The 22,796-nt window shown below is 41.3% G+C and overlaps 1 protein-coding gene across 3 annotated transcripts in view; it reads right to left on the bottom strand.

Annotated features, from left to right (window-relative positions):
- supt5h (SPT5 homolog, DSIF elongation factor subunit) overlaps positions 1-22,796 on the bottom strand; it is an 81,300-nt gene that overhangs the window by 4,160 nt on the left and 54,344 nt on the right. For all 3 annotated transcript variants that reach the window (XM_043681015.1, XM_043681016.1, XM_043681017.1), the window contains 9 exons: positions 21,353-21,437; positions 17,512-17,619; positions 16,520-16,622; positions 14,740-14,867; positions 13,454-13,559; positions 13,150-13,308; positions 9,778-9,946; positions 9,206-9,409; positions 7,907-8,002 (listed from right to left, as the gene is read on the bottom strand). In XM_043681015.1, coding sequence (XP_043536950.1) covers positions 7,907-8,002; positions 9,206-9,409; positions 9,778-9,946; positions 13,150-13,308; positions 13,454-13,559; positions 14,740-14,867; positions 16,520-16,622; positions 17,512-17,619; positions 21,353-21,437 — 1,158 coding nt within the window. The remainder of the gene's footprint in view (positions 1-7,906; positions 8,003-9,205; positions 9,410-9,777; positions 9,947-13,149; positions 13,309-13,453; positions 13,560-14,739; positions 14,868-16,519; positions 16,623-17,511; positions 17,620-21,352; positions 21,438-22,796) is intronic.

The following is a 22,796-nucleotide window of genomic DNA, read 5'->3' as shown; positions in this document are numbered from 1 at the left end:
ACTCCATGTGCCGAATGGCCTTACTTCCGCACTATGTCTTATGGTCTTATCAACAATTCAGGGCGTTAAATAGTAAACTGAAAAGCAGAACCTTCAGGGTAATAATCTCAGCATTACTCCCCATGCACTACTGAGGCTAAGAACTGAGGCAGAAAACAATTGAATACGTGGCTAAACTGCTGGGGTAAGAGGAAGGGCTTCAGTTATGTGGATCATTGGGATATCTTCCAGGGAATGTGGAACCTGTACAAGGGGGATCTAAACTGGAGGGGCACCAATATCCTGGAGGGAGTATAGTGTCACTCAGGAAGGTTTAAACAATAGATCAGCAAATATAGATACCGGGGAAGAGCTTGAGACTAAGGCAAATATAAGTAAGAGCACAAGTAGTCGGGGAAGAGATTGCTGAGCTTAGCAGAACTGGAAGCTTGGACTGTATTTGCTTCAATGCAAGAAATATAACAGACAAGATGAATGAACATAGAGCCTGGATTAATGCATGCAATTATGATGTTGTTGCTATCATACAGACATAGTTGAATGAGGGACAGCAGCTGTCAGCGTAATATTCGCTATGTTGATGTTTTAGACAAAACAGATGAAGCAAAAGAGGTTTGGGAGTTGCATTACTGGTCAGGGAGCATATTCACAGCTGTGTTCAGGACATCCTGGAGGGATCATGCAGTGAGACATTATGAGCAGAGCTCAGGAAAAGGAAGGGTGCAATCACAATGCTGTCATTACAGTGCACGACAGGCCCTTTCAGCCTTCGATGTTGCACCGACCTGTGAAACAAATCTGAAGCCAATCTAACCTACACTATTCCATCATCATCCATATACTTATCCAATGACCATTTAAATGCCTTTAAGATTGGCAAGTCTACTACTCAGGGCATTCCACACCCTTACTACTCTCTGAGTAATGAACCTACCTCTGACATCTGTCCTATATCTATCACCCCTCAATTTAAAGCTATGTTCCCTCATGGTAGTCATCACCATCCGAGAAAAAAGGCTCTCACTGTCCATCCTATCTAAACCTCTGATCATCTTGTATGCCTCTATTAAGTCACCTCTTACAACCTTTTCCTCTCCAACGAAAGCAGCCTCAAGTCCCGCAGCCTTTCCTCATGAGACCTTCCCTCCATACCAGGCAACATCTTGGTAAATCTCCTCTGCACTCTTTCCAGTGTTTCCACATCTTTCCTATAATGCGGCGACTAGAACTGTATGCAATACTCCAAGTGCAGCCGCACCAGAGTTTTGTACAGTTGCAACATGACCTAATGGCTCCGAAACTCAATCTCTCTACCAATAAAAGCTGACACACCTTACGCCTTTTTAAGAACCCTATCAACCTGGGCGGCAATTTTCAGGGATCTATGCACATGGACACCAAGATCTCTCTGCTCATCCACACTGCCAAGAATCTTACCATTAGGCTAGTACTCTGTTACTCCTTCCAAAGTGAATCACCTCACACTTTTCCACATTAAACTCCATTTTCCACCTCTCAACCCAGCTCTGCAGCTTATCTGTGTCCCTCTATAACCTGCAACATTCTTCTGCACTGTCCACGACTCCACTGAATTTAGTATCATCAGTAAGTTTACTAACCCATCCTTCTAAGCCCTGGTCCAGGTCATTTATAAAAGTGACAAGCAGCAGTAGCCCCAAAACGGTACGCCACTAGTAACTGAACTCCAGGACGAACATTTCCCACCAACCACCACCCTCTGTCTTCTGTCAGCTAACCAATTTCTGATCCAAACTGCTAAATCACCCTCAATCCCATGCCTCTATTTTCTGCAATAGCATACCGTGGGGAAGCTTATCAAAAGCTTTACTGAAATCCATATACACCACATCAACCGCTTTACCCTCATCCACCTGTTTGGTCACCATCTCAAAGAACTCAATAGAGTTTATGAGGCATGACCTACCCTTTTCAAAACTGTGTTGACTATCTCTAATCAAATTATTCCTTTCTAGGTGATTATAAATCCTCTCATAATCCTTTCCAACACTTTACCTACAACTGAAGTAAGGCTCACTGGTCTATAATTACCAGGGATGTCTCTACTCCTCTTCTTGAGCAAGGGGACAATAATTGCTATCCTCCAGTCTTCTGGCACTATTTCTGTAGATAATGATGACAAAGATCAAAGCGAAAGGCTCTGCAATCTCCTCCCTAGCTTCCCAGAGAATCCTAGTGTAAATCCCACCCAGCTTCAGGGACTTAGCTATTTTCACACTTTCCAGAATTGCTAACAGCTCCTCATGAACCACAATCCCGTCTAGTCTAATATTACTTACATACTGACTGGGACTCCCTTAGTGCTGGGATTTTGGATGGGGAGCAATTTGTTAAGTATATCTAGGAGGGTTTTGTTGAAACAGTATGCGAATAGTCCAGCGGGGGAGATGTTGTGTTGGACCTGGTATTGGGAAATGGGCCTGGTCAGGTGATCAATGTTTCAGTGGGGAAGCATTTTGAGAATAGTGACCATAATTCTGTAAACCTTTGGATGCTTATAGATAAAGACATCAGCGGATGTTGGATGAAGGTGGGGGAAGGCCAACTATAACCGAACTAGCCAAGAATCGGGGAATGTGGATTGGGAGCAACTATTTGAGGATAAAACCACATCTGACATTTCTTTTAAAGACAATTGATTAGTGTGCAGGACAGGCATGTTCCTGTGAAAATTAAGGAAAGGAATGGCGGGACTTGGGAACCTTGGATGACAGGGAAATTATCAGCCTATTCAAAAAAAAGCAAGTGTACCTATGCCCGAGGCAACTAAAAACAGATGAAATCCTTGAAGAATATAGAAAAATTAGGAAGGAGTTTAAATGGGGAGTTAGGCAGGGACTATGAAATTTTTTTTGTCAGCAGGGGTAAGGAGAATCCTAAAGCATTTTATACATATATTATGAGCAAAAGGATAGCTAGGTAAAGAGTAGGCTCACTCAAGGATAAAGGAGGGAGGTTGTGTGTGGAAGTGGGTGAGATCCTTAATGAATACTTTACATTGGTATTCACCAAAGAGAGGGACACGAAGGATGTTGAGGTTAGGAGAACATGTGTGAATACTCTCAGTCAGTCAACATAATGAAGGAGCAAGTGTTGGGTGTCTTGAAATGTATTAAGGTAGACACGTCCCGAGATGAGATCTATCTCAGGATCAGGTGGGAAGCAAGGGAGGAAAGAGCTGGGCCCTTAATAGATATCTTTGCATCCTCTTTGGCCTCAGGTGAGGTTTCAGAAGACTGGAGAATGGCCAATGTTGTTCCTTTCTTTAAGAAGGGAAACAGAAATAATCCAGGTAATTACAGACCGGTGAGCCATACATCAGTAGTGGGGAAGCTGTTGGAGAAGATACCGAGACACATAATTTATTCACATTTGGAAGCAAATGGACTTGTTAGTGATAGGCAGCGTGGGTGTGTGGACGGAAGGTCATGTCTCACCAATCTGCTTGAGTCTTGAGAGGTGACAAGAATGATTGAGGAGAGAAGGGCAGTGAGTGGGTGTTGTAAACATGGACTTTAGTAAGGCAGTTGATAAAGTACCTCATAGCAGGCAAGTATGAAAGGTAGTGTCTCATGAGATCCGGGTGAGCTAGCTAGATGGATACAAAACTGGCTTGGTCATAGAAGGCAAAGAGTTTTCGTGGAAGGATGTTTTTCAGAATGGAGATCAGTAACTAATGGATTACTGAAGGGATTAATGCTGGGAGCCTTGTTGTTTATAATTTATATTAAATGATCTGGAAGCAAATGTAGGTGATCTGATTAGTAAATTTACAGACAACACCAAAACTGGGGAGTTACAGATAGTGAGGAGGATTGAGAGTGGGATTTAAATAGACAGCATATTTGGGCAAAGAAATGACAGATAGAGGTCATGCATTTTGGAAGGTCAAATTCAGATGCAAATTATACAATAAATAGCCGAACCCTGAGGTGCACTGACATAGTGAGGGATCTGGCCATACAGGTCTACAGATCCCTGAAAGTGGCAACACAAGTGGATAAGGTGGTCAAGAATTCATACACAGCATGCTTGTCTCCATCAGCTGGACAGTGAATAAGTTGGCAAATTATGTATAAAACTTTAGTTAGGCCACATTTGGAATATTGCATACAGTTCTGGTAGCCAAACTACCAGAAGGACATGGAGGCTTTGGAGAGGATGCGCAGAAGGTTTATCAGGATATTGCATGGTCTGAAGGGTTTTAGTTACAAGGAGAGGTTGGATAAACTTGGATTGTTTTCACTGGAAAAATGGAGGCTGAGGTCTACAAAATTATGAGAAGCATAGATAGGGTGGATAGTCAGAGACTTTCTCCCAGGTTGGAAAGGTCAACTACAAGAGTACACAGGTTCAAGGTGAGAGGGAGAAAGTTATGGGGAAACGTACAGGAAGAATTTTTCACAAGAGGGTGGTGGGTGTCTGGAACGCACAGGCAGTGGACGTATTGGAAGCAGGCATGTTAGCAATGTTTAAGGCGTATCTTGATAGATATGTACAGGAGAACCTCGGTTATCTGGATTTGATGGGCGGGCACTATTTCATTCGAATAATCGATTATTCAGTTAATTGATCAAATGCCTTTCCTCTGGGGGCCAGAGATTTTAAAGTCTACTCCCTATTCAGGAGACTGCAGCAGCACACAGTGCACAAGGCCCCACCCCCAACTCCGAACCCATTCTCGCTCCCGCCCAACACCGCCTCACCCACCTCCGTAGCCACTCAGCCCCTCTCTGGGGCAGCTGGACTGGACACCAACAACCATACTGTTGCAGTTGCCTTTGTGGGGTAAGTCTCCAAACAACGCGTGCGCACGCGCGCGCGCACACACACAGAGTCATAGAGATGTACAGCATGGAAACAGACCCTTCGGTCCTATTTGTCCATGCCGACCAGATCCTCCAACCCAATCTAGTCCCACCTGCCAGCACCCGGCCCATATGCCTCCAAACCCTTCCTACTCATATATCCATCCAAATGCCTCTTAAATGTTGCAATTGTACCAGCCTCCACCACTTCCTCTGGCAGCTCATTCCATACACATACCACTCACCGTGTGAAAAAGTAGGTCTCTTTTATATCTTTCCCCTCTCACCCTAAACTTATGCCCTCTAGTTCTGGACTGCCTGACCCACAGACATAACTTTTTACTCCAACATTTTGACAGGTCCCACCTTTGCCCTGTACAGGACAATGTTGGAGAGAATATCTGGGGAAGGGTGGTGGGGTTAGGGTACACCCCCGTGTAGAACTCTAGGGAAAGTGTGGGGGGAAGAGAGAGGGCAGGAGTTCAGTCATTTGGAGACAGTGCCTGTTTAACCACTGTAAACAAAAGACGCGATCATTGTTGGAAACACATCTTTGAAGTAATATTTCCATCGGGACTTCGAGATCTCCTTTGAATAATCCGATTTTCGGATAATTGGTATTTGGATAATCGAGTTTCTTCTGTAAATGGGAGGCAAACAGAGGGATAGAAACCATGCATGGGCAATAAACAGGCTTAAATAAGGATTAGAAATCAGCACAGGCTTGGTGGATCCAAGGGCCTGCTCCTGTGCGGTGTTGTTTTTTTTATACACACAATATATGATTTTTCCCATAAAATATCAATCTAATATCAGCATTTATTTGCATGAATAATATTTTTATGAATTTCTTGCTTGGAGTTTCAGTGGTGTTAATGCTGAGCAGTAGGATATTTCAACAATTTCGAACTTCCATGTTTGGTTTGATGCAGAGTACACATTTCTTTGACTCATTTGCAACAACAAACTCAAAAAAAACTATTCTCTTTACCCATTCAATTAAGTTCTTGTTCTTCCAAAGTTTTAACAATTAAAATCTAATTAAGGCTAGCTGTTTTCTAACAAACTGCATCCACATTAATTGAGCCAGGAGAAACTGTTTAATGTCCAACTCTTACAGCAAGGTGAAAGAGGAAGCGTTCATCGCCATTGATCTGAGCTTAGTTTGACCAAAATAATGCGAGATATTGCATTTTGGAAAAGTGAACATGGGCAGGACTTACACAGTTAAGTGTTATTGAACAGAGAGACCAAGGACTTCAGGTAGATAGTTCTTTGAAAATTGTGTCACAGGTACACAGGGTCATTAAGAAGGTGATTAGCATGCTTGCTTAGACTACTGAGTTTTGGAGTCTAGATTAGAGTGGTGCTGGAAAAGCACAAGTCAGGAAGCATCTGAGGAGCAGGAAAATCGATGTTTCGATCAAAAGCCCTTCATCAGGATCCAGCATCTGCAGTCCTCACATTTGCCTACTGAGTATAGGAGTTGGGATCTCATGTTGAGGTTGTGCAAGGCACTGATGAAGCCTCCTTTGGTGTACAGTTGCCCTGCTGTAACTGGAGAGGGTTCAGAAAAGATTTACCAGGATGTTGCTGGAACTGGAGAGTTTGAGTTATAGGGAAAGGCTGGAACATTTTTCACTTGAGCGTAGGAGGTTGAGGGGTGACATTATAGAGGTTTACAAAATCAACAGGGGCATAGAGAAGGTGAATAGCAAAGGTCTTTTCCCTAGGGTGGGGAGAGTTCAAAATGAGGGGGGCATATTTTAAGGTGAGAGGAGGAAGATTTATAAAAGGGACCCAAGGGACAACTTTTTCCACAGGGTGATTCTTTTGTAAAATGAACCATCAGAGGAAGCGGTATACGCTGGTTCAATTACAACTTGAACACGTATGTGAATAGGAAAGTTTGGGAGGGACATGGGCCAAAGACAGGCAAGTGTGACTAGTGTGGTTTGGGAAACTTGGTTGTCATTGGTGAGTTGGATCAAAGGGTCTCTTTCCATGCTGTATGACTCAATGATTATGATTGTAAAATACCATAAGTGAATGTTTTGTGCCTAAACCCACAGCATCATCCAGTGTCCCTTTCATTAAGGCTCTTTTGGAAAAAAAAACAACATATCAATTAAAAAAGAGAATAGTGCATTGCCAATTCATTATCTTTCAAATTATTGCAAACTTTTGAGTCAAAACAGACTTTTAGAATCATAGAATCCCTACAGTATGGAAGCAGGCTATTTGGCTGATCAACTCCACACTAACCCTCCAAAGAGAATCCCACCCAGACTCAACCCTTCCCTATAACACTGCATTCCCCATGGCTAATCCACCTAACTTACACATCCCTGGACACGACGGACAATTTTGCATTGCCAATCCATCGAACAATCTTTAGACTGAGAGAAGAAACTGGAGGAAACCCACGTAGGCATGGAGAGAATGTGCAAAGTCCACACAAACAGTCGTCTGCGGCTGGAACAGAACCCAGATCCTTGGCACTGTGAGACAGTGCTAACCACTGAGTCATTTGCCGCCCCAATTTTATTGATCTTTTCCAAGGCTTTTTGTGACTGATCAGAATATGGATGTTGAGCTTCATGAGAAATGGGGAAACAAAGATTATAACAGACAATTTTATATATTAAAATTGGGCGGCACGGTGGCACAGTGGTTAGCACTGCTGCCTCACATTGCCAGAGACCCGGGTTCAATTCCTGCCTCAGCCGACTGACTGTGTGGAGTTTGCACGTTCTCCCCGTGTCTGCGTGGGTTTCCTCCGGGCGCTCCGGTTTCCTCCCACAGTCCAAAAGATGTGCAGGTCAGGTGAATTGGCCATGCTAAATTGCCCGTAGTGTTAGGTAAGGGGTAAATGTAGGGGTATGGGTGGGTTACGCTTCGGCGGGTCGGTGTGGACTTGTTGGGCCGAAGGGCCTGTTTCCCCACTGTAAGTAATCTAATCTAAAAAAGTAATCTAATCTAATCTAATATTGTAGAAGATCAAAAGGAGTTTCTGCAGCAACTCAGGCACAGGTGGTTAGCAGCAAGTTGGATCTTACCTTATCACTTTTCATAGGGGTGACAGGTTCAAGATGTTCACTTGAGATGCTGACTACTTTGTCAGTGTCAGACAGATACACAGAGCAAAGGCCACCCTGCAGGAAAAAAAGATTTAACATTCCTTCAAAACTACAAAGCATTAAAAGTTTACATTCCCGTCCTGAACCATAAAAGTTTTCCCATTTTCTCTAAAGATTTGCCCACACAATGGTCAGTGCAGTAATTGAACCCAACAAACAGTTCTTTCACTCAGTTAATATTTGGTGCAACTAAAGCTGTAGCAAATTTCAACATGTCTTTTCACCCGATGGCTCAGCTGAACAGACAATAAAGAATGCAAATAGTAAGCACAATTCTACAATCCAATATCTTTTGAGAGATATTTGGTCCTGCAAGTTCAAAACTGCTCATCTTTGACCAGTTAGAAGGAGCCTGCACTGAATATCCCATATTTGGGGGAATGGTAGTGTTATGTTAATGCCATGACTAATCTGCACTCTCTCACAATTGCCCTGGGGAGACAAGTTCAAATCCCATGACAGCAGCTGATGGAATTTAAATTTAATTGATCAAAACTTGCTACGTAAAAGATACTAACTGTGAAACTAATACCAACTGCAGTGAAAATTCATCCGGATTACTACTGTCGTTTGGGAAGGAAGTCAGCTGTTCCTATCTGGTCTGGCTTTTGTGTGATTCCAAATCCACAACTATGTGTTTGAATCTTAACTGTCCTCTGAGGTAGGCAGCAAGCCATTTAGTTATGTCAAACAAGATGGATTGCAGCAGTTCAAGAAGCTGACTGGCCACAACCTTCATTGGACAATTAGGGAAAGGTACTAAATGCTAGCTTTGCCTGTGACCCCCACATGCAGTGAAAGAATTACCAACCCTGATATGGCATGAGCACGACTGACATTAAAACTCACCTGCAAGAAAGAAAATTCACTCCCACTTTCAACAGGCACACAGTAGTTTCATATCACAGAGGTTTTTACATTCCTACATGCATCCCACTCTATCCTATTTCCAGAATGATATTAGGGCAATTGCTCCATTAACTACTCACTTCCAGGTGACTAGAATATTTTGCTGGGTTGCTGGCAACTTTGACACAATAATGTTTTACTATTGTGGCTCTGTGGTTGTGATTCTTTGTTCACTTCAGAAGCCAGACTAATGAACTGAATATTTCAGACTCCAAACTTTCTCTCTGGATTGCCTTGTGTTAAAAGTGTGCTTAAATCTTTATCTCAAATTTCAAAACCAACATTCAGTACAACTGTAATGTTACATACCGACACGCTGCGGATCACTCCAGTCTGTCCTATGATCTGCGCATCCAAATAGGTGTCCCGTACTTTAACCATGATGTCAGTTGTTACCCAGTCATTGGACCCCTGATCAATGCTGGAACCTGGTGTGTGAGGATTGTATGCACCGGGAGATGGGGCCCCAGGTGTCATTGGACTATAACCAACAGGGCTTGGACTTGGGCTTGCCTGTAACAGAAAACATACTGTGAGTGGGACAGAAAGGCAACTTGAGTTAGAACAATATTGTTCATGTACTGGTAAAATATTCAATTTACTTTCCATCATTTTATATTCCATCTCTGCCAATATAAAAAGCACCATTTTCCAAACCCTTGCAGGTCTGAAGAAGTCATATTGGATTCAAAAAATTAAGTCTGTTTCTCTCTTTGCAGATGCTGTCAGACCTGCTCAGCTTCTCTAGGACTTCTTGTGTTTGTTTCAGTTACAGTATTAACTGCTTCCCAGCTGAGGTCAACTAACCAGTAAACCAGCACAGACAAGTGGCTGCTGTCTTTGTAAAAGTAAATTCAAACAGGTTCACTCTTAAAACGTACCTGGTACGCCATTGGTGATGGTGTTGGGTGATAGCTGGCAGGTGAGTGAGTATTCTGGTAGCCCACAGGACTTGGTGCAACCTGGTGATAGCTTTGTGGACTGGGGCTGGGCTGGTAAGATCCTTGAGGCGATGGAGCCGCATATGGAGAAAATTGGTCTGTGCTGTACCTGAAAAACAAATTCCAAAGATTAAATGATGAGGAGACTGAACTAGCCATACTTGAGCCACCTTTTTGAAGAGTAACAAAGTGTAGAAAGGCAGCCAAAATCAGAGCAAATAGCAATCCACTTTAGAAAGGATACGAAAGTCCTTGAGGATTCCACTTGAATGGGTTCATGGATGAGGTGTTTACAGCTAAAGATTAGGTTGATGAAACTGGGATTATTCTCCAGATATTAAAGGAGATTTAGAGAAGAGTTGGGAGATAATAAATAGGTGGTGGTCATTTGGCACTTCAAACATGCTCTACAAATCAATAAAATCATGGCTGATCTTGGTCATGGCCTCAATTTTACTTTCTTATTTGTTCCACAAATTCTTAACTCTTTTGTCAACCCCAAAATAGCTAACTGAACCTCCACTGCTCTGAGTGGAAAAGAAATTTCTCCTTATCTTCATCTTACACGAGATCCCTCCTTTTTAAGCTGTACCCACTAGTTCTCAACTCCACCTAAATGAAACACCCTTTCAGCATCTCAGCCATCAAGCTGCCTCAGAATGTTTTAGGTTCCAATAAGGGATCACGTCTCATTCTTCTCAACTCCAAAGACAGACTGTATTGCTGAGCTTTCCCCATATAACAATCCCTTCATCCCAGAAATTAGCCTTGTGAGTCTTCTCTGAACTATTACCAAATGTAAGTTAATTCTTCTCCAATAAGGAGGCTAAAATATTCTACATTTCTTCAGTTTCACCAACATTTTGTACAGTTATACCAAGACCTCTGTTTTCATACTCCACATCCCCGCAATAAAGGTCAACACTCCAGGTCCTTCCTAATTATTTGATATATCTGCATGCTAATATTGCGTGATTCATGGACATTTAGATCCTTCTGTACTGCAGAATTCTACACTGCTTCACCATTTAAGTAATAATCTGCTTCCTTATCCTTCCTGACAAGTGGATAACCTTACATTTTCTTACATTATACAACATCCAACAAATTTTTGCCCAACCACTTAACTCTTCCATACCCTTTCGCAGACTGTTTGTATACTCATAACTTGCTTGCCCACCTATCTTTGTACAATCAGAATATTTGGCTGCAAAGCAGTCAGTTCCCTTATTCAAGTTATCACCACAGATTAACTAGTTAAGCTCTGATCCCGGAGGCACTCCCCTATCAGCTTGTCAACCTGAAAATAACCCCATTATCCCAACTGCGTTTCCTGGGAGTTAACCAATCAATCAGTCATTCATGTTAATAAATCATATCCATACCCTGAATGCTTAACTTGATGCAGTACACATATTAGAATACAGAAAAGAGACCGAAAGATTGCTGTCATGGTGCGATGATAACATCTCTCTAAATGTGGCAAAACAAAATAACTAATCAATGACTTAATATAGAAAGCAGGAGAACATCAACGGGGCAGAGGTTGAGAGTGTCAAGTTCCTAGGAGCGACAACCTGTCCTAGACTTCCCATGGAGATGCAACGGTCAAGGTAACACAACAATGCCTATTCTTCCTCAAAGTTAAAAAGTTAGTGTGCTTCCAATTAAACCTGTTGGACTATAACCTGGTGTTGTGTGATTTTTAACTTTGTACACCCCAGTCCAACACCGGCATCTCTAAATCATATTCTTCCTCAGGCAGCTTAGGAAACTCGGCATGTCCATAAAGATCTTCACCAACCTTTACAAATGCACAGAAAGCTTACTATCCAGGTGCATAATGGCCTGGTACAGCAACTGCTCTGCCCAGGACCGTACAAAATTACAGAAGGTTGTTTGCACAGCTCAGACCATCATGCAAGCCAACATCCCATCCATGGACTCCATTTACAGTTCTTGTTGCCGTGGAAAGGCTGCCAACATCATCAAAGACCTCTCCTACTCCAGTAATGCTCTCCTACAAACTCTTCCATCACGTAGAAGATACAGAAGCTTGAACATGCACCAACAGGTTTGAGAACAGTTTCTTCACTGCCATTATTAAACTAATGAATGGGCTCTCTAAATTCAAATAATGTTGACCTTGCTTCGTGCACCTCCTATGCAGTGTAACCTGTAGGCCTCAGTCTGTCTAAGCACCTTATGAACTTCATGTCCTTGCTTACTATGATTTTCCTGTCGTGCTCACAAACAAAGCTTTTCAGTGTACTTAGGTATACATGACAATAATAAATCAAGGGAAAATGTGGCAATTCATAAAATGCTTTTTGGATATCGACTGGCTCCTCTGTGTCTACCGGCTCCCCTGTGTCTACCATAAGTCATCGAGTCCACACTGCCATTTAATCATGGGTGATGGGCATTTCAACTCCACTTACCCACATTATCCCCATAGCCCTTAATTTCTTGCAAGATCAAGAATTTATCAATCTCTGCCTTGAAGACATTTAACGTCCCCGGCCTCCACTGCGCTCCGTGGCAATGAATTTCACAGGCCCACCACTCCCTGCTTGTTACATCCTCTAATTGGTCTATAGTTTCCACTTTCTTGAATAGTGAGGTTATATTTGTACTGTGTCATGACATGTTTAAATAAGGTATGTTGTTCCCATTAGCTAATGGTTAAAGAAATGGAGACAGATTTCAAGACCAGGCAAAAGAGACATGGGGTCATGAAGAAGAACTATTTTAATTAAACAATGGCAATGACTGGAACACATTGCCTATGAGGACAGTGGAGCAGAGATATTGAATGATTTGAAGAAGTTGGAAAGCACTTGAGGGAAATAAAATTGCTTGGCTACAGAACTGTACAGAGGAATGAGACTATTGTTTGCTCTAAAAGGAGCAAGGATAGACCTGATGCACTGAGCTGCTGTGCCATCATGATTCTGTTGGCAGACAGAGACTTGGTGGAAGTGAAGACTTTGTTTCAGTCTGATGGGGCTTAACTCCACGCTATTCATGTATTCATGAGAGTTAAGGAGAAGTAATGTGAAGACTAGATGCAATCAAGTATGAAGATATTTCTGTGGATGATAAATACTGGAAAAAATTGGTTGGGCTAAACGACCTGTTTCTGCGTAATAAATTCTACGTGCACCCGCTACTAAAAAATCGATTGCCTCGACCCATGGAAAAGTCCAGTAATGTGCCCTCTTAGCAGCACCAATGTACTTCAACAGAAAATAATGGAGTTCAGAGAATTAATGATATAATTACACAACACAGGGCTTTATATGTACTCACATTGCTGGTGTTCCGGGTGTTTGAGGGTTATATTGGGGGTTAACCTGTGGAGATGGCACGTCTGTGTAGCCTGGAGTTTGTGGGTTGGGTGTTCCACCATAGGCCTGTGGAGATGGGGTGGGCTCATCATCATAAGGGAAATCATACTCATCATCATTCCTGTGCAATTAAAGAAAAGAAAATATTGCTTGTAAAAATCAAACTGCACAAGTCACTCTGTGGAAGAAAATAAATTCATATATTGTTTAAATTCTAACCTTCGCTGCAAGTCAAACTGAAAATCTTCGCTTTCATTGATACTTACCTGGATGGTGTGTTGGGATTGTTTGGATCCCAAGCCCCACTTTGCCCTGGAGTTCTGCTCCCATCATGAACCGGCGTTTGGGAACCGTAATGTGGAGTTCGACTTCCTAAAATCAAAGATATATGTCAGAAGCATACTGATCTTTGCTAACATTTCAGATGCAGGCTGGAATAAAAACAGACTCAATATTTGACTATTTCTGATGAAATTGCTGTAAAGGTTTTGCAATGATTGTAACTCTGCAAGATCCTGCAATGTCTCATATAATGACACTGTACAAGCTCATTTCTTCATTCTAATCACAAACACATCGCAGCCAACACCCAGGCAATGTATTTCAGTCTCCCAAAAACTTCACAGCTTTAAGTGCAAATAAAAAAGGTATTTAATAATTTGATTTATATCCTGAAGCCAATTCCAACTTTAAAATCTGTGTTGACAGGATGGTTTCTCAGACAGATTTCAAATCAGATTAATTTCTGGACAAACCAACTTTCTAAATGAATTAAAATCACTTCCGAACAAATAAAAAGTGTATTTCTGAGAACAGACATGTTGTCAAAGTTGCTCATTTCACACCAATCAGGGCAATTACAACAATGCCAAATTTGAAAAGGAGAACAATTTATACTGCATGAGAAAAGGATGCTCATTGGATGGCATGTTGATTTTGATTGATTGAGGTATTTCCGTGGATAATGCACCAGGGGCAATAATGTCCCAAACAGCTTTTTTAAAAATTCAAAAAAGGCTCAGTGCTTGATAATTTCTATAATGAGGTTATTTAGATCACACAGAGCATGAATGGACTGGTCATGCGTTTGCAGAAATCAATTATTAGGGCACCAAGCTCAGCACCTGTTATATTAAACTGCATAAAATGGAGATCTTCTGGTTGTGAATACAATGTTTGCTTGGTGTTTTTGATTTTCTTGACTACATAACTGTGGCTCAAAGACATAACAATAGATGCCAGCTTTGAAATATGATCGGCATAGGTTATTACATTTGAGGACATTCACACTGACTTCTAAATTAAGGAATCCATTGGGATACAGGAATTTTACTAAAATGACCAGTGAACAAAGTCACCAGAGCCTTTTCTCCGAATAAGTTTGTTAATTGGGAATTAGCATGAATCTGGTCAGTTCAGTTCACCCTTTCCATTCCTGTAGCCCGGCAACCTTTTAAGTTGCCATCTATTTTCCCTATGAAATGAATGTCTCCACTTGCACCATACCCATGGGCAATGAGTTCCACAATACTGTCTGGCCAAGCAATCTTACCATCATGTAAAGGTGTCTGAGAGCCATACATGGGTGTCCGTGATCCTGAGCCATACATTGGGGTCTGGGAACCATACATTGGAGTACGACTGTAAGCAGATGTCAAGCCACCCTTCTTCTTTGAGTCCCTGAAATTCAAAGATGAAAGTATTTTGTATATTTTCCTACAAACAAAATTCAACATCAGGAACCATTAAGCTCACAATATCTCCAGGTTGTAATGGGTTACAGCAGTGGATGCCCAGAATCAGTGGATGGACATAAAGACATGCAAATACATCAGGATCAAGAGTAAGAGTTCACAAATCAAAAAGGTTGCTAAATACGACAAGGAGAAAGACAGAAATATAGGACCTTGGAAATGAAGACCTGACAGTCTTGAGCTAGGATCAACTGAAGCAAAAATAGAAAAGAAGAAAAATTAAATGGGTGGATAACATTGACAGGTGGGCTGAAGGTGGCTTGAAGAAAACGAGAGAGAAACCAAGATAATGCTAACACTCCCACTAAGGCTATGCTGAAAATAATTGAGGATTTCCAGATAGAACAAGTTTACACAAATTAATATCATAATAATTCTAGACTTCAAGTCATTAGAAATATTATAAGGATTGTCAGAATCAGTCACACTTCTTCTCTTGACCCTTTCTTTCCTCCACCTAAAATCTTGTTTGGATTAAGATCTGCAGGTATCACTACCCACCTGACCATCACCTCAAGCAGTCGACATTCATTCGTAAGACTCAAAACTGCACATTAGATAACTATTTTCCTACCATGGGACATCAGAGGCAGGCCCTACACAGGGAATATACCATTTTCTAAAATCACAGCCCAGCTTGTTTCAATTATGCTACTGATTTATACACATCAAAGTACAATGAAGGGATAATACCAATATAAGTAAATAACGGGAAGATCAAAGCCATTGAATTTTATCTCCCACTCCAAACTCTGGCTACCAATTCCATTCTTCTTCCCGGTAACAGTCTGAGATTAAACCAGTCTGTCGTAGCCAAGGTGTTGTAATTGACCCCAAGTGGAGCTTTCAGTCACAAACAAAACGTCAGCATGAAAGCCTCTCAATTTTCACATCCATCACCCTCCTTTACCCATGTCTCAGTTTATGAAATGCAGAATCTTCTGTTATGTCTTTAATACCTGACTTTTCAGAAGCATTCGCTGCTGACCTCTCACATTCTATCCTTCACAAACATGAGGTCACCAAATTCCCTATGTCTTTACTTGCAGTAAGACCCATTGTAGTTCTTCACTGATTTCTAGTTGAGCAAAATCTAGGTTTAAAATTATCAGGCTAGTTTTAAATCCCTCCATAGTGTTGTCGCTCCCTATTTCTAATCTATTTCTGTCAGATAACTCTCTACTATATCTGGAATCCAATTTTTGTCTTTAAACATACCCAATTTAATTGCTTCAGCTTTGATGAGCATGATTTCAGTTGTCTAGTTCCTAGCTCTAAAACACCCTACCTAAAACTCTTTGCCTCATGACCTGGCTTTCCTCCTTTCAGATACTCCCATAAAATCGGTCTTTTAGATTAAACATTTGGTCACCTGACTTAATCTCTTATCTGGCATAGTGCCATAATTTGTTTTGAAACAATCTTTTGAAATAACAGTTTATTAGATTTAAGGTACTACGCAAAGAGAAGCTGCTGTTCTAGCAACGGATACAATCCATTCAACTGACTCGAATGCCAGACACATTCATCAACTTCAAAATGCAGTTTATTTTTGACTATTTTTGACTTTATACTTACACTGTAGTGAGGCGCTGGCGATCTACAGAAATGGTCTGGCAGGTGGAATGAAGTTCTACACGAGCTGTGGATTCTGTTGCATCCTTTACCACACCTATGTAACCTATGGACACAATTCATTATGCTCAGTATTGTAATAGTGAACTGAACAAGCTCTGCTGTAGCACCCAGTTCCAGGCAGTGAACAAAGATTCATCCTATACATTGTACATTGCAATGTTCAAATGGACTGTTTATAAAAGTGTTACCTTTTGCCTATATAGGGAGTGTTCCCCTGTAGCAACACTACACAGAAGCTACTTAATTGAGGACAGGCCCCTTGGCAGTCTCTCAGCAACAACAAACACCTCCCCGCCCCCTCCCCCCCCCCCCCAAACATGTCAGAGGGCAGAAGGGCTGACAAAAGATTTCCACTCTGCTGGTGGGATGCCAGTGCGATTCATTACAATTTAGTGGCAGTTGAGGGATTAAGTGGGAGCCATGCTGCTTTCCCATGTCCTTGCCACTTCTCACGATCCCACTGATATAACCGCTTTCTAAAAGTCTCAGTATTTTTATTATGCAATTAGTCAGTTGTTTGGAGAATTTTTGAAACTTACAAACATAGATTTCTGTATGTTTAAAAAAATGACAGAAAAACGTTTAAAACATTTAAACATAAACTGGCAAAGAGGATTCAATAATCATAGCGTTGTACACCAGGAAATGTGAAGATTAGGTGTTAAAATAAAGCAAAGAACTGTGGATGAAGGATATCTGAAATAAAAATCAGAATTTGCTGAAGAAACTTAGTAGGTCTCGCAGCATCTGAGAGAAGAAAGCAGAGTTAATGCTTTAAATCAGTGATTCTGCAGCAGAACGGTTTTGCCCCGAGTTTCTCCAATTTCTACTTTTTTGTAGATTAGGTGGTATATTGAGATTTTGTTGTGTACATTGCTTTGAATATTCAGCGCATGGTGTTAACTAAGAAAGTTCTTTGTTTCATAGCATACCTTTGTATGGTCCTTGTGAAATGCGCACCGTTTGTCCAATCAGGTCATTATCTCTACGACCTCGACCACGGCCCATTCCCCCCTGTCCTCCAAACCCACCTCGAGGGGCTGTAAGATTCAATCATTTAATCATCTTAATTGCAGAAAAGCAGATGTCAATAAAGTCATGATGAATAAAGGCATAGACACATCTTGCGTTTCAGCAGTGCACATCACCAAAACGGGATTATCAAGGGACAAATGTTTGAAGCCATTAGAATAAACTGAAACCAATGGACACGTGGACAATATTTAAAACATTGATTGAACATTGCAGTCACACACTTGATAAAACTGACCATACCAAAAATCCAGCATCATATTAAATTTCAGATCACGTTTTATTGAGAGTAGAGGGCTTCACCACAATGTCCAGTATTGGATTCCTAATTCATCAACCAGTAGCTAATAAAACAAGATTTATCTGCAGGTAATGGTCCTTTATCAAACTATCCCAACTATTCCTACAAATTGTTCAGTTAATGCATGCTGGAAATTTAATATTACGTAAATCTGGAAGACTGACTTTGAAAGGAGATTTCATTATTCACATCAACTTGTATTTTTCCTACTGTTTATTCATCAAACGTTTTGTTTTAAACATCATGGTTAATTTCAGGTCTTTCTGGAGAGCTCTATGCTCATCAAGTTCATATTCAAGTGACAGGAAGTCCAGGAAAATCTTGGACTCTGGGCCACATCTTAAGTATTTGACTCTCATGTGCACTGATGATTGTCTTGTATTATTCTCATTAGCTGTACACGTGAGAAGTTATGGTAGACAATTGCTTTGAACCATTTGTTGCCAGATCTAGCTGGATGAAACAAAGCACTACTGGATCTCTGCCAAAACTAATTACTGTTCTAGGATCATCCTTGAATCTGAAGATAGCTCAAATTCTCTTCTCAGCTGCCAACCACCATCTTTTCCTTCATTCTTTTATGAAAGCTGGTAAGGCTGGCATTTGCTGCCCATCCTTAATTATGTTTGAACAAATGAGATCGCTCAGGCCATTTCAGAAAGCGTTAACTCAACCACAAACCAGATGTTTTTTTTAAAGCAACAACTGATGACAGTTTCATGGTCATTATCACTAAGAATTACTTTCAATTCCAGATTTATTAACTGAATTCAAATGTCACCAGTTGCTGCCTTTGGTCTGAATAATGAAATTTCCTTTCAAAGTCAGTCTATTTGCAGTCAGAGCATTAAGCCTAGGAAGATTATTCATCCAGTAATATTACCATTACATCACTATCTCCCCATTAATCCCTCCTGAAATCCTTCTTGTGCGACACTCCATTTCCAACATGAGCAAGTATCTCATTTACTTCTTAGTCACTGAGCTTCAGGCATCTGTTCAGCTGCCTTTTCCCTCTCTTCTCCAAACAAGCCAAACTTAGAAAAATTCCATTTTCTCCCTAACCCTGAACTCACCTCAAGCATCTCAGTTCAACTTAGTTGCAACTCACCCCTGCTCTTTTGATCCTATTCCAAATAAATTGCTAATCATCCAACCATTCTTTCTTGCCTTCCTGATTGCTGATAATATAAACATATCCCTTTTCTTTGATAACATTCCCCTCCACTTCAAATACCATGTCCACTATTAAAAACCACCCTTCAAGAAAATCCAAGCTTGACAGTTCTGTTCTTGCAACTACTGCCCAATCTCCAAAGTCCTCATTTGTAAAGACGAAGTGTTGTTACCTTCCAAACCCATGCCCGTCTTTCTATAACTCCAAATCAGAACCTATCACAGGCAGGTAAGTTTTGACCCTTCAAAGGATGTGGGTAGACAGAGGTTTAAGGGGATAATTCTAGAGTTCATGTTCAAGATTGCTGAAGAGAAAGAAGCAACCAGTGGCAAGTTGAAAGGAGTAAGAAATGTAGAAGAAGCAAGAACTGGAGGATTGCAGAGTTACATGACAAAGTTAGAGAGAACAAATGGCAAAATCCATGTTTAAACTACCTCATAATAAAACCAAAGAGATTGCAAATGACCCCCAAATGTCTGTAACCATGTTGATTATCCAGCTCTGATCTATGATAGCTGTCTGCAATCGTGATATTGCCAATCGTTCTCCTCCAGCACCTCCTCAGTGACAAACTAACAGGCACTACCCTCACATGGTTTTATTCCCAAATATGCAATTAGCTAAGAAATCTATAGTACATCTCTTCCTGCTCCTACATGGTTACCTCAGGACAACCAAAGATTTAATCTTGGGCCCAGCCTATTTTTTTTAATCTGATACTGACACCAAGGGACAGTCTGTGGAAGATAGATACACTGAAGTTATGCAGTTTCACAACACCACCATCCCTCTCTCTAAATTCCTGCACCACCTCTGTGCTGTCAGAACATGTTGCACTTCAGATGAATAAAAATTTCAACCAATTAACATCAGTCTTTGCCCTCAAAACATATTCTGTCCCCTAGCTGCTAATTCAGTCCTCCTTCATGGCCATGAACTCAGGATGAACCAGAAAGTTTCTACAGCCACAACAGTCCATCTGAGTTGAGCTTCTGATCTCACACTGGGTTACTTAACTATCACTTCCATGATATCACCCATCTGTTGTTGAAATTTTCTTTAATACCTTTATTACCCCAATCAACTTCTTCATGGTTGACCTCCTATCGGCAACACACTAACAGGTTGAGCTCACCCAAATTCTCTGTGTACATAACACAATTCTTACACATTCACATATCATTCTATGGTTGCCTGGCATAGAGGGATTTCTGACCTGGTAAAGTTTCAATTTTAAAATCATTGCCTTGGGGTTCAAATCATCTCATTGGCTTGCCACTTGCTATCTCACTAACTTTCTCCATCAACTGTGTTCCTCCAATTGATGCCTCTTGCATGTCCCAATTTCCTTTGGCTTGGTGTTGGATGCTGTCCCTTCATTTGCTTAGACCATGAACTCTAGAATTACCTCCATAAACCCCTCTCTCTCTGCACAGCAGCTTTTAAGCCTCATTAACTCAGCGACCCAGTGTTTGGATTAATTTCCAAACATTTCCTTCACTGGCTTGATATTTTGTCTGTTAACAATCTCTGTGAAGCTCTTTAGGATGTTTTAATATGTTAAGGATGCTATACAAATGCAAGCTGTTATATAGAAGTAATGCCATGAAGTCTCAATCCACCCAGATTGTACACCAGTTTATTGCAAAGGCTTTCTTTCCTCAGAACCATTTGACATGGTCTTGTAATGGATTCCAAGATGCAAACTTCAAGATCATGGTCATTTAGTTCAGCTACCTATTTTAACAGGATAGGAGTCTCCACAATACCAAAACCTCTGAAAAGAAAATCATTTCTCGTTTGGTAATTTAGTTTGGAAGCTAAGGCTACAGACATTAATACAAGTCTGCTAAGAGGGCCCTGAGAAAGCCCCTATTTTAATATGGGAGAGAAGTTCACTCATATCACAGGGAACACAAATCCAATGAATTGCAAGTTGAAAAGCAGATTATTGTAGATGGTGGAAATAGAAAATAAAACAGGAAATGCTGGAAATACTTAGGTCAGGCAGACCACATATGAAATAATTTGCAGTTTGGTATCACTAATCATGAACAGAGTCTCCCACTGAAACCATTTCAGCTATGCATCAAAGACAGATCAATAGGCAAAAATTATATTGCCTGCTATTAATGGAATAAACACATCATATGAGAAAGCAACAGTCTTCGAATGTCAATCTATTGGCATTCAATCCTGGTTGTCAAAAGCATGCCTTCCACTAAATAAATAGCTTTAGATCTTGCCTGAAATGCTCACTTACCTCCACCACTGGGATGCATTGGACTGCTGATCCGGGGGCTCATTGGGGCAAAACCACTCACTGTGAAATTTGTTACATCCCTTGGCTGCAATAAAAGTCCAAAACAAAAGTTACCAATGAAGGAATATTCGGGGTTAATTGCCATGCTAGCTCAAGAGGAGAAAGTGAGGGCTGCAGATGCTGGAGATCAGAGCTGAAAATGTGTTGCTGGAAAAGAGCAGCAGGTCAGGCAGCATCCAAGGAACAGGAGAATCGACGTTTCGGGCATAAGCCCTTCTTCAGGAATGAGGAAAGTGTGTCGATTCTCCTGTTCCTTGGATGCTGCCTGACCTGCTGCGCTTTTCCAGCAACACATTTTCATGCTAGCTCAAGAGGCAGTTCCACTCAAAGAAGCTCACCATCTCTTGCTCATCACTGGAGCAATGACTTGAGTTTGAACATAGCTGTACACAGAATGAGTGCACTTCAATTACACAGACACGTAGCATTCGGGAGTATGCTAAGATAATGAGACGTTAAACCACCAGCAGGTCAAACCCAATAATAATTGAATGTTCACCTTCTTTCCAGTTAAATTGGAATCTACTGCAGCAACTGTACATGGCAACCACAACCTTGCCTGAAGTTAAGTTTTGCACAGCCCATGCTAAGTTAAAAGTCAAAAGGAGGTCAGCTACCTACTTAAACAGGGTAAAAGTATCTATAATCTCTGAAAAGAAAACCATTTCCCTGTTGGTAAATTGATATGTGGAGCTTGTTCAAGGAGCAACTATTGAGTGTCCTTGATAAGTATGTACCCGTCAGGCAGGGAGGAAAGGGTCGTGTGAGGGAGCCGTGGTTTAATAAGGAATTGGAATCCCTGGTTAAAGGGAAGAGGGCGGCCTATGTAAAGATGAAGCGTGAAGGTTCAATTGGGGCGATTGAGAGTTATAAGGTAACCAGGAAGGACCTGAAGAGAGAGCTAAGAGCAGCAAGAAGGGGACATGAAAGGTCCTTAGTTGGTAGGATTAGGGAAAACCCTAAGGCTTTCTATAGGTATGTCAGGAATAAAAGAATGACTAGGGTAGGAATAGGTCCACTCAAGGATAGTAGTGGGAAGTTGCGTGTGGAGGCGGAAGAGATTGGGGAGACACTGAATGAATACATTTCGTCAGTATTCACTCAGGAACAGGACATTATTGTCAATGTGAATACTGAGTCACAATTAAGTAGAATGGATGACTTCGAGGAATGCAGAGAAGAGGTGTTGGAAATTCTGGAAAGGGTGAAAATAGATAAGTCCCCTGGGCCTGATGGCATTTATCCTAGGATTCTCTGGGAAGCAAGGGAGGAGATCGCAGAGCCATTGGCCTTGATTTTTATGTCCTCTTTGTCTACAGGAGTAGTCCCAGAAGACTGGAGGATAGCAAATGTGGTTCCCTTGTTCAAGAAAGGGAGTAGGGAT

This window comes from Chiloscyllium plagiosum, chromosome 41 (assembly GCF_004010195.1).
Source record: "Chiloscyllium plagiosum isolate BGI_BamShark_2017 chromosome 41, ASM401019v2, whole genome shotgun sequence".
Taxonomy (NCBI): Eukaryota; Metazoa; Chordata; class Chondrichthyes; order Orectolobiformes; family Hemiscylliidae; genus Chiloscyllium; species Chiloscyllium plagiosum.
The sequence above is the reverse complement of the archived record's forward strand: the minus strand, read 5'-3'. Positions and strand labels throughout refer to the sequence as shown.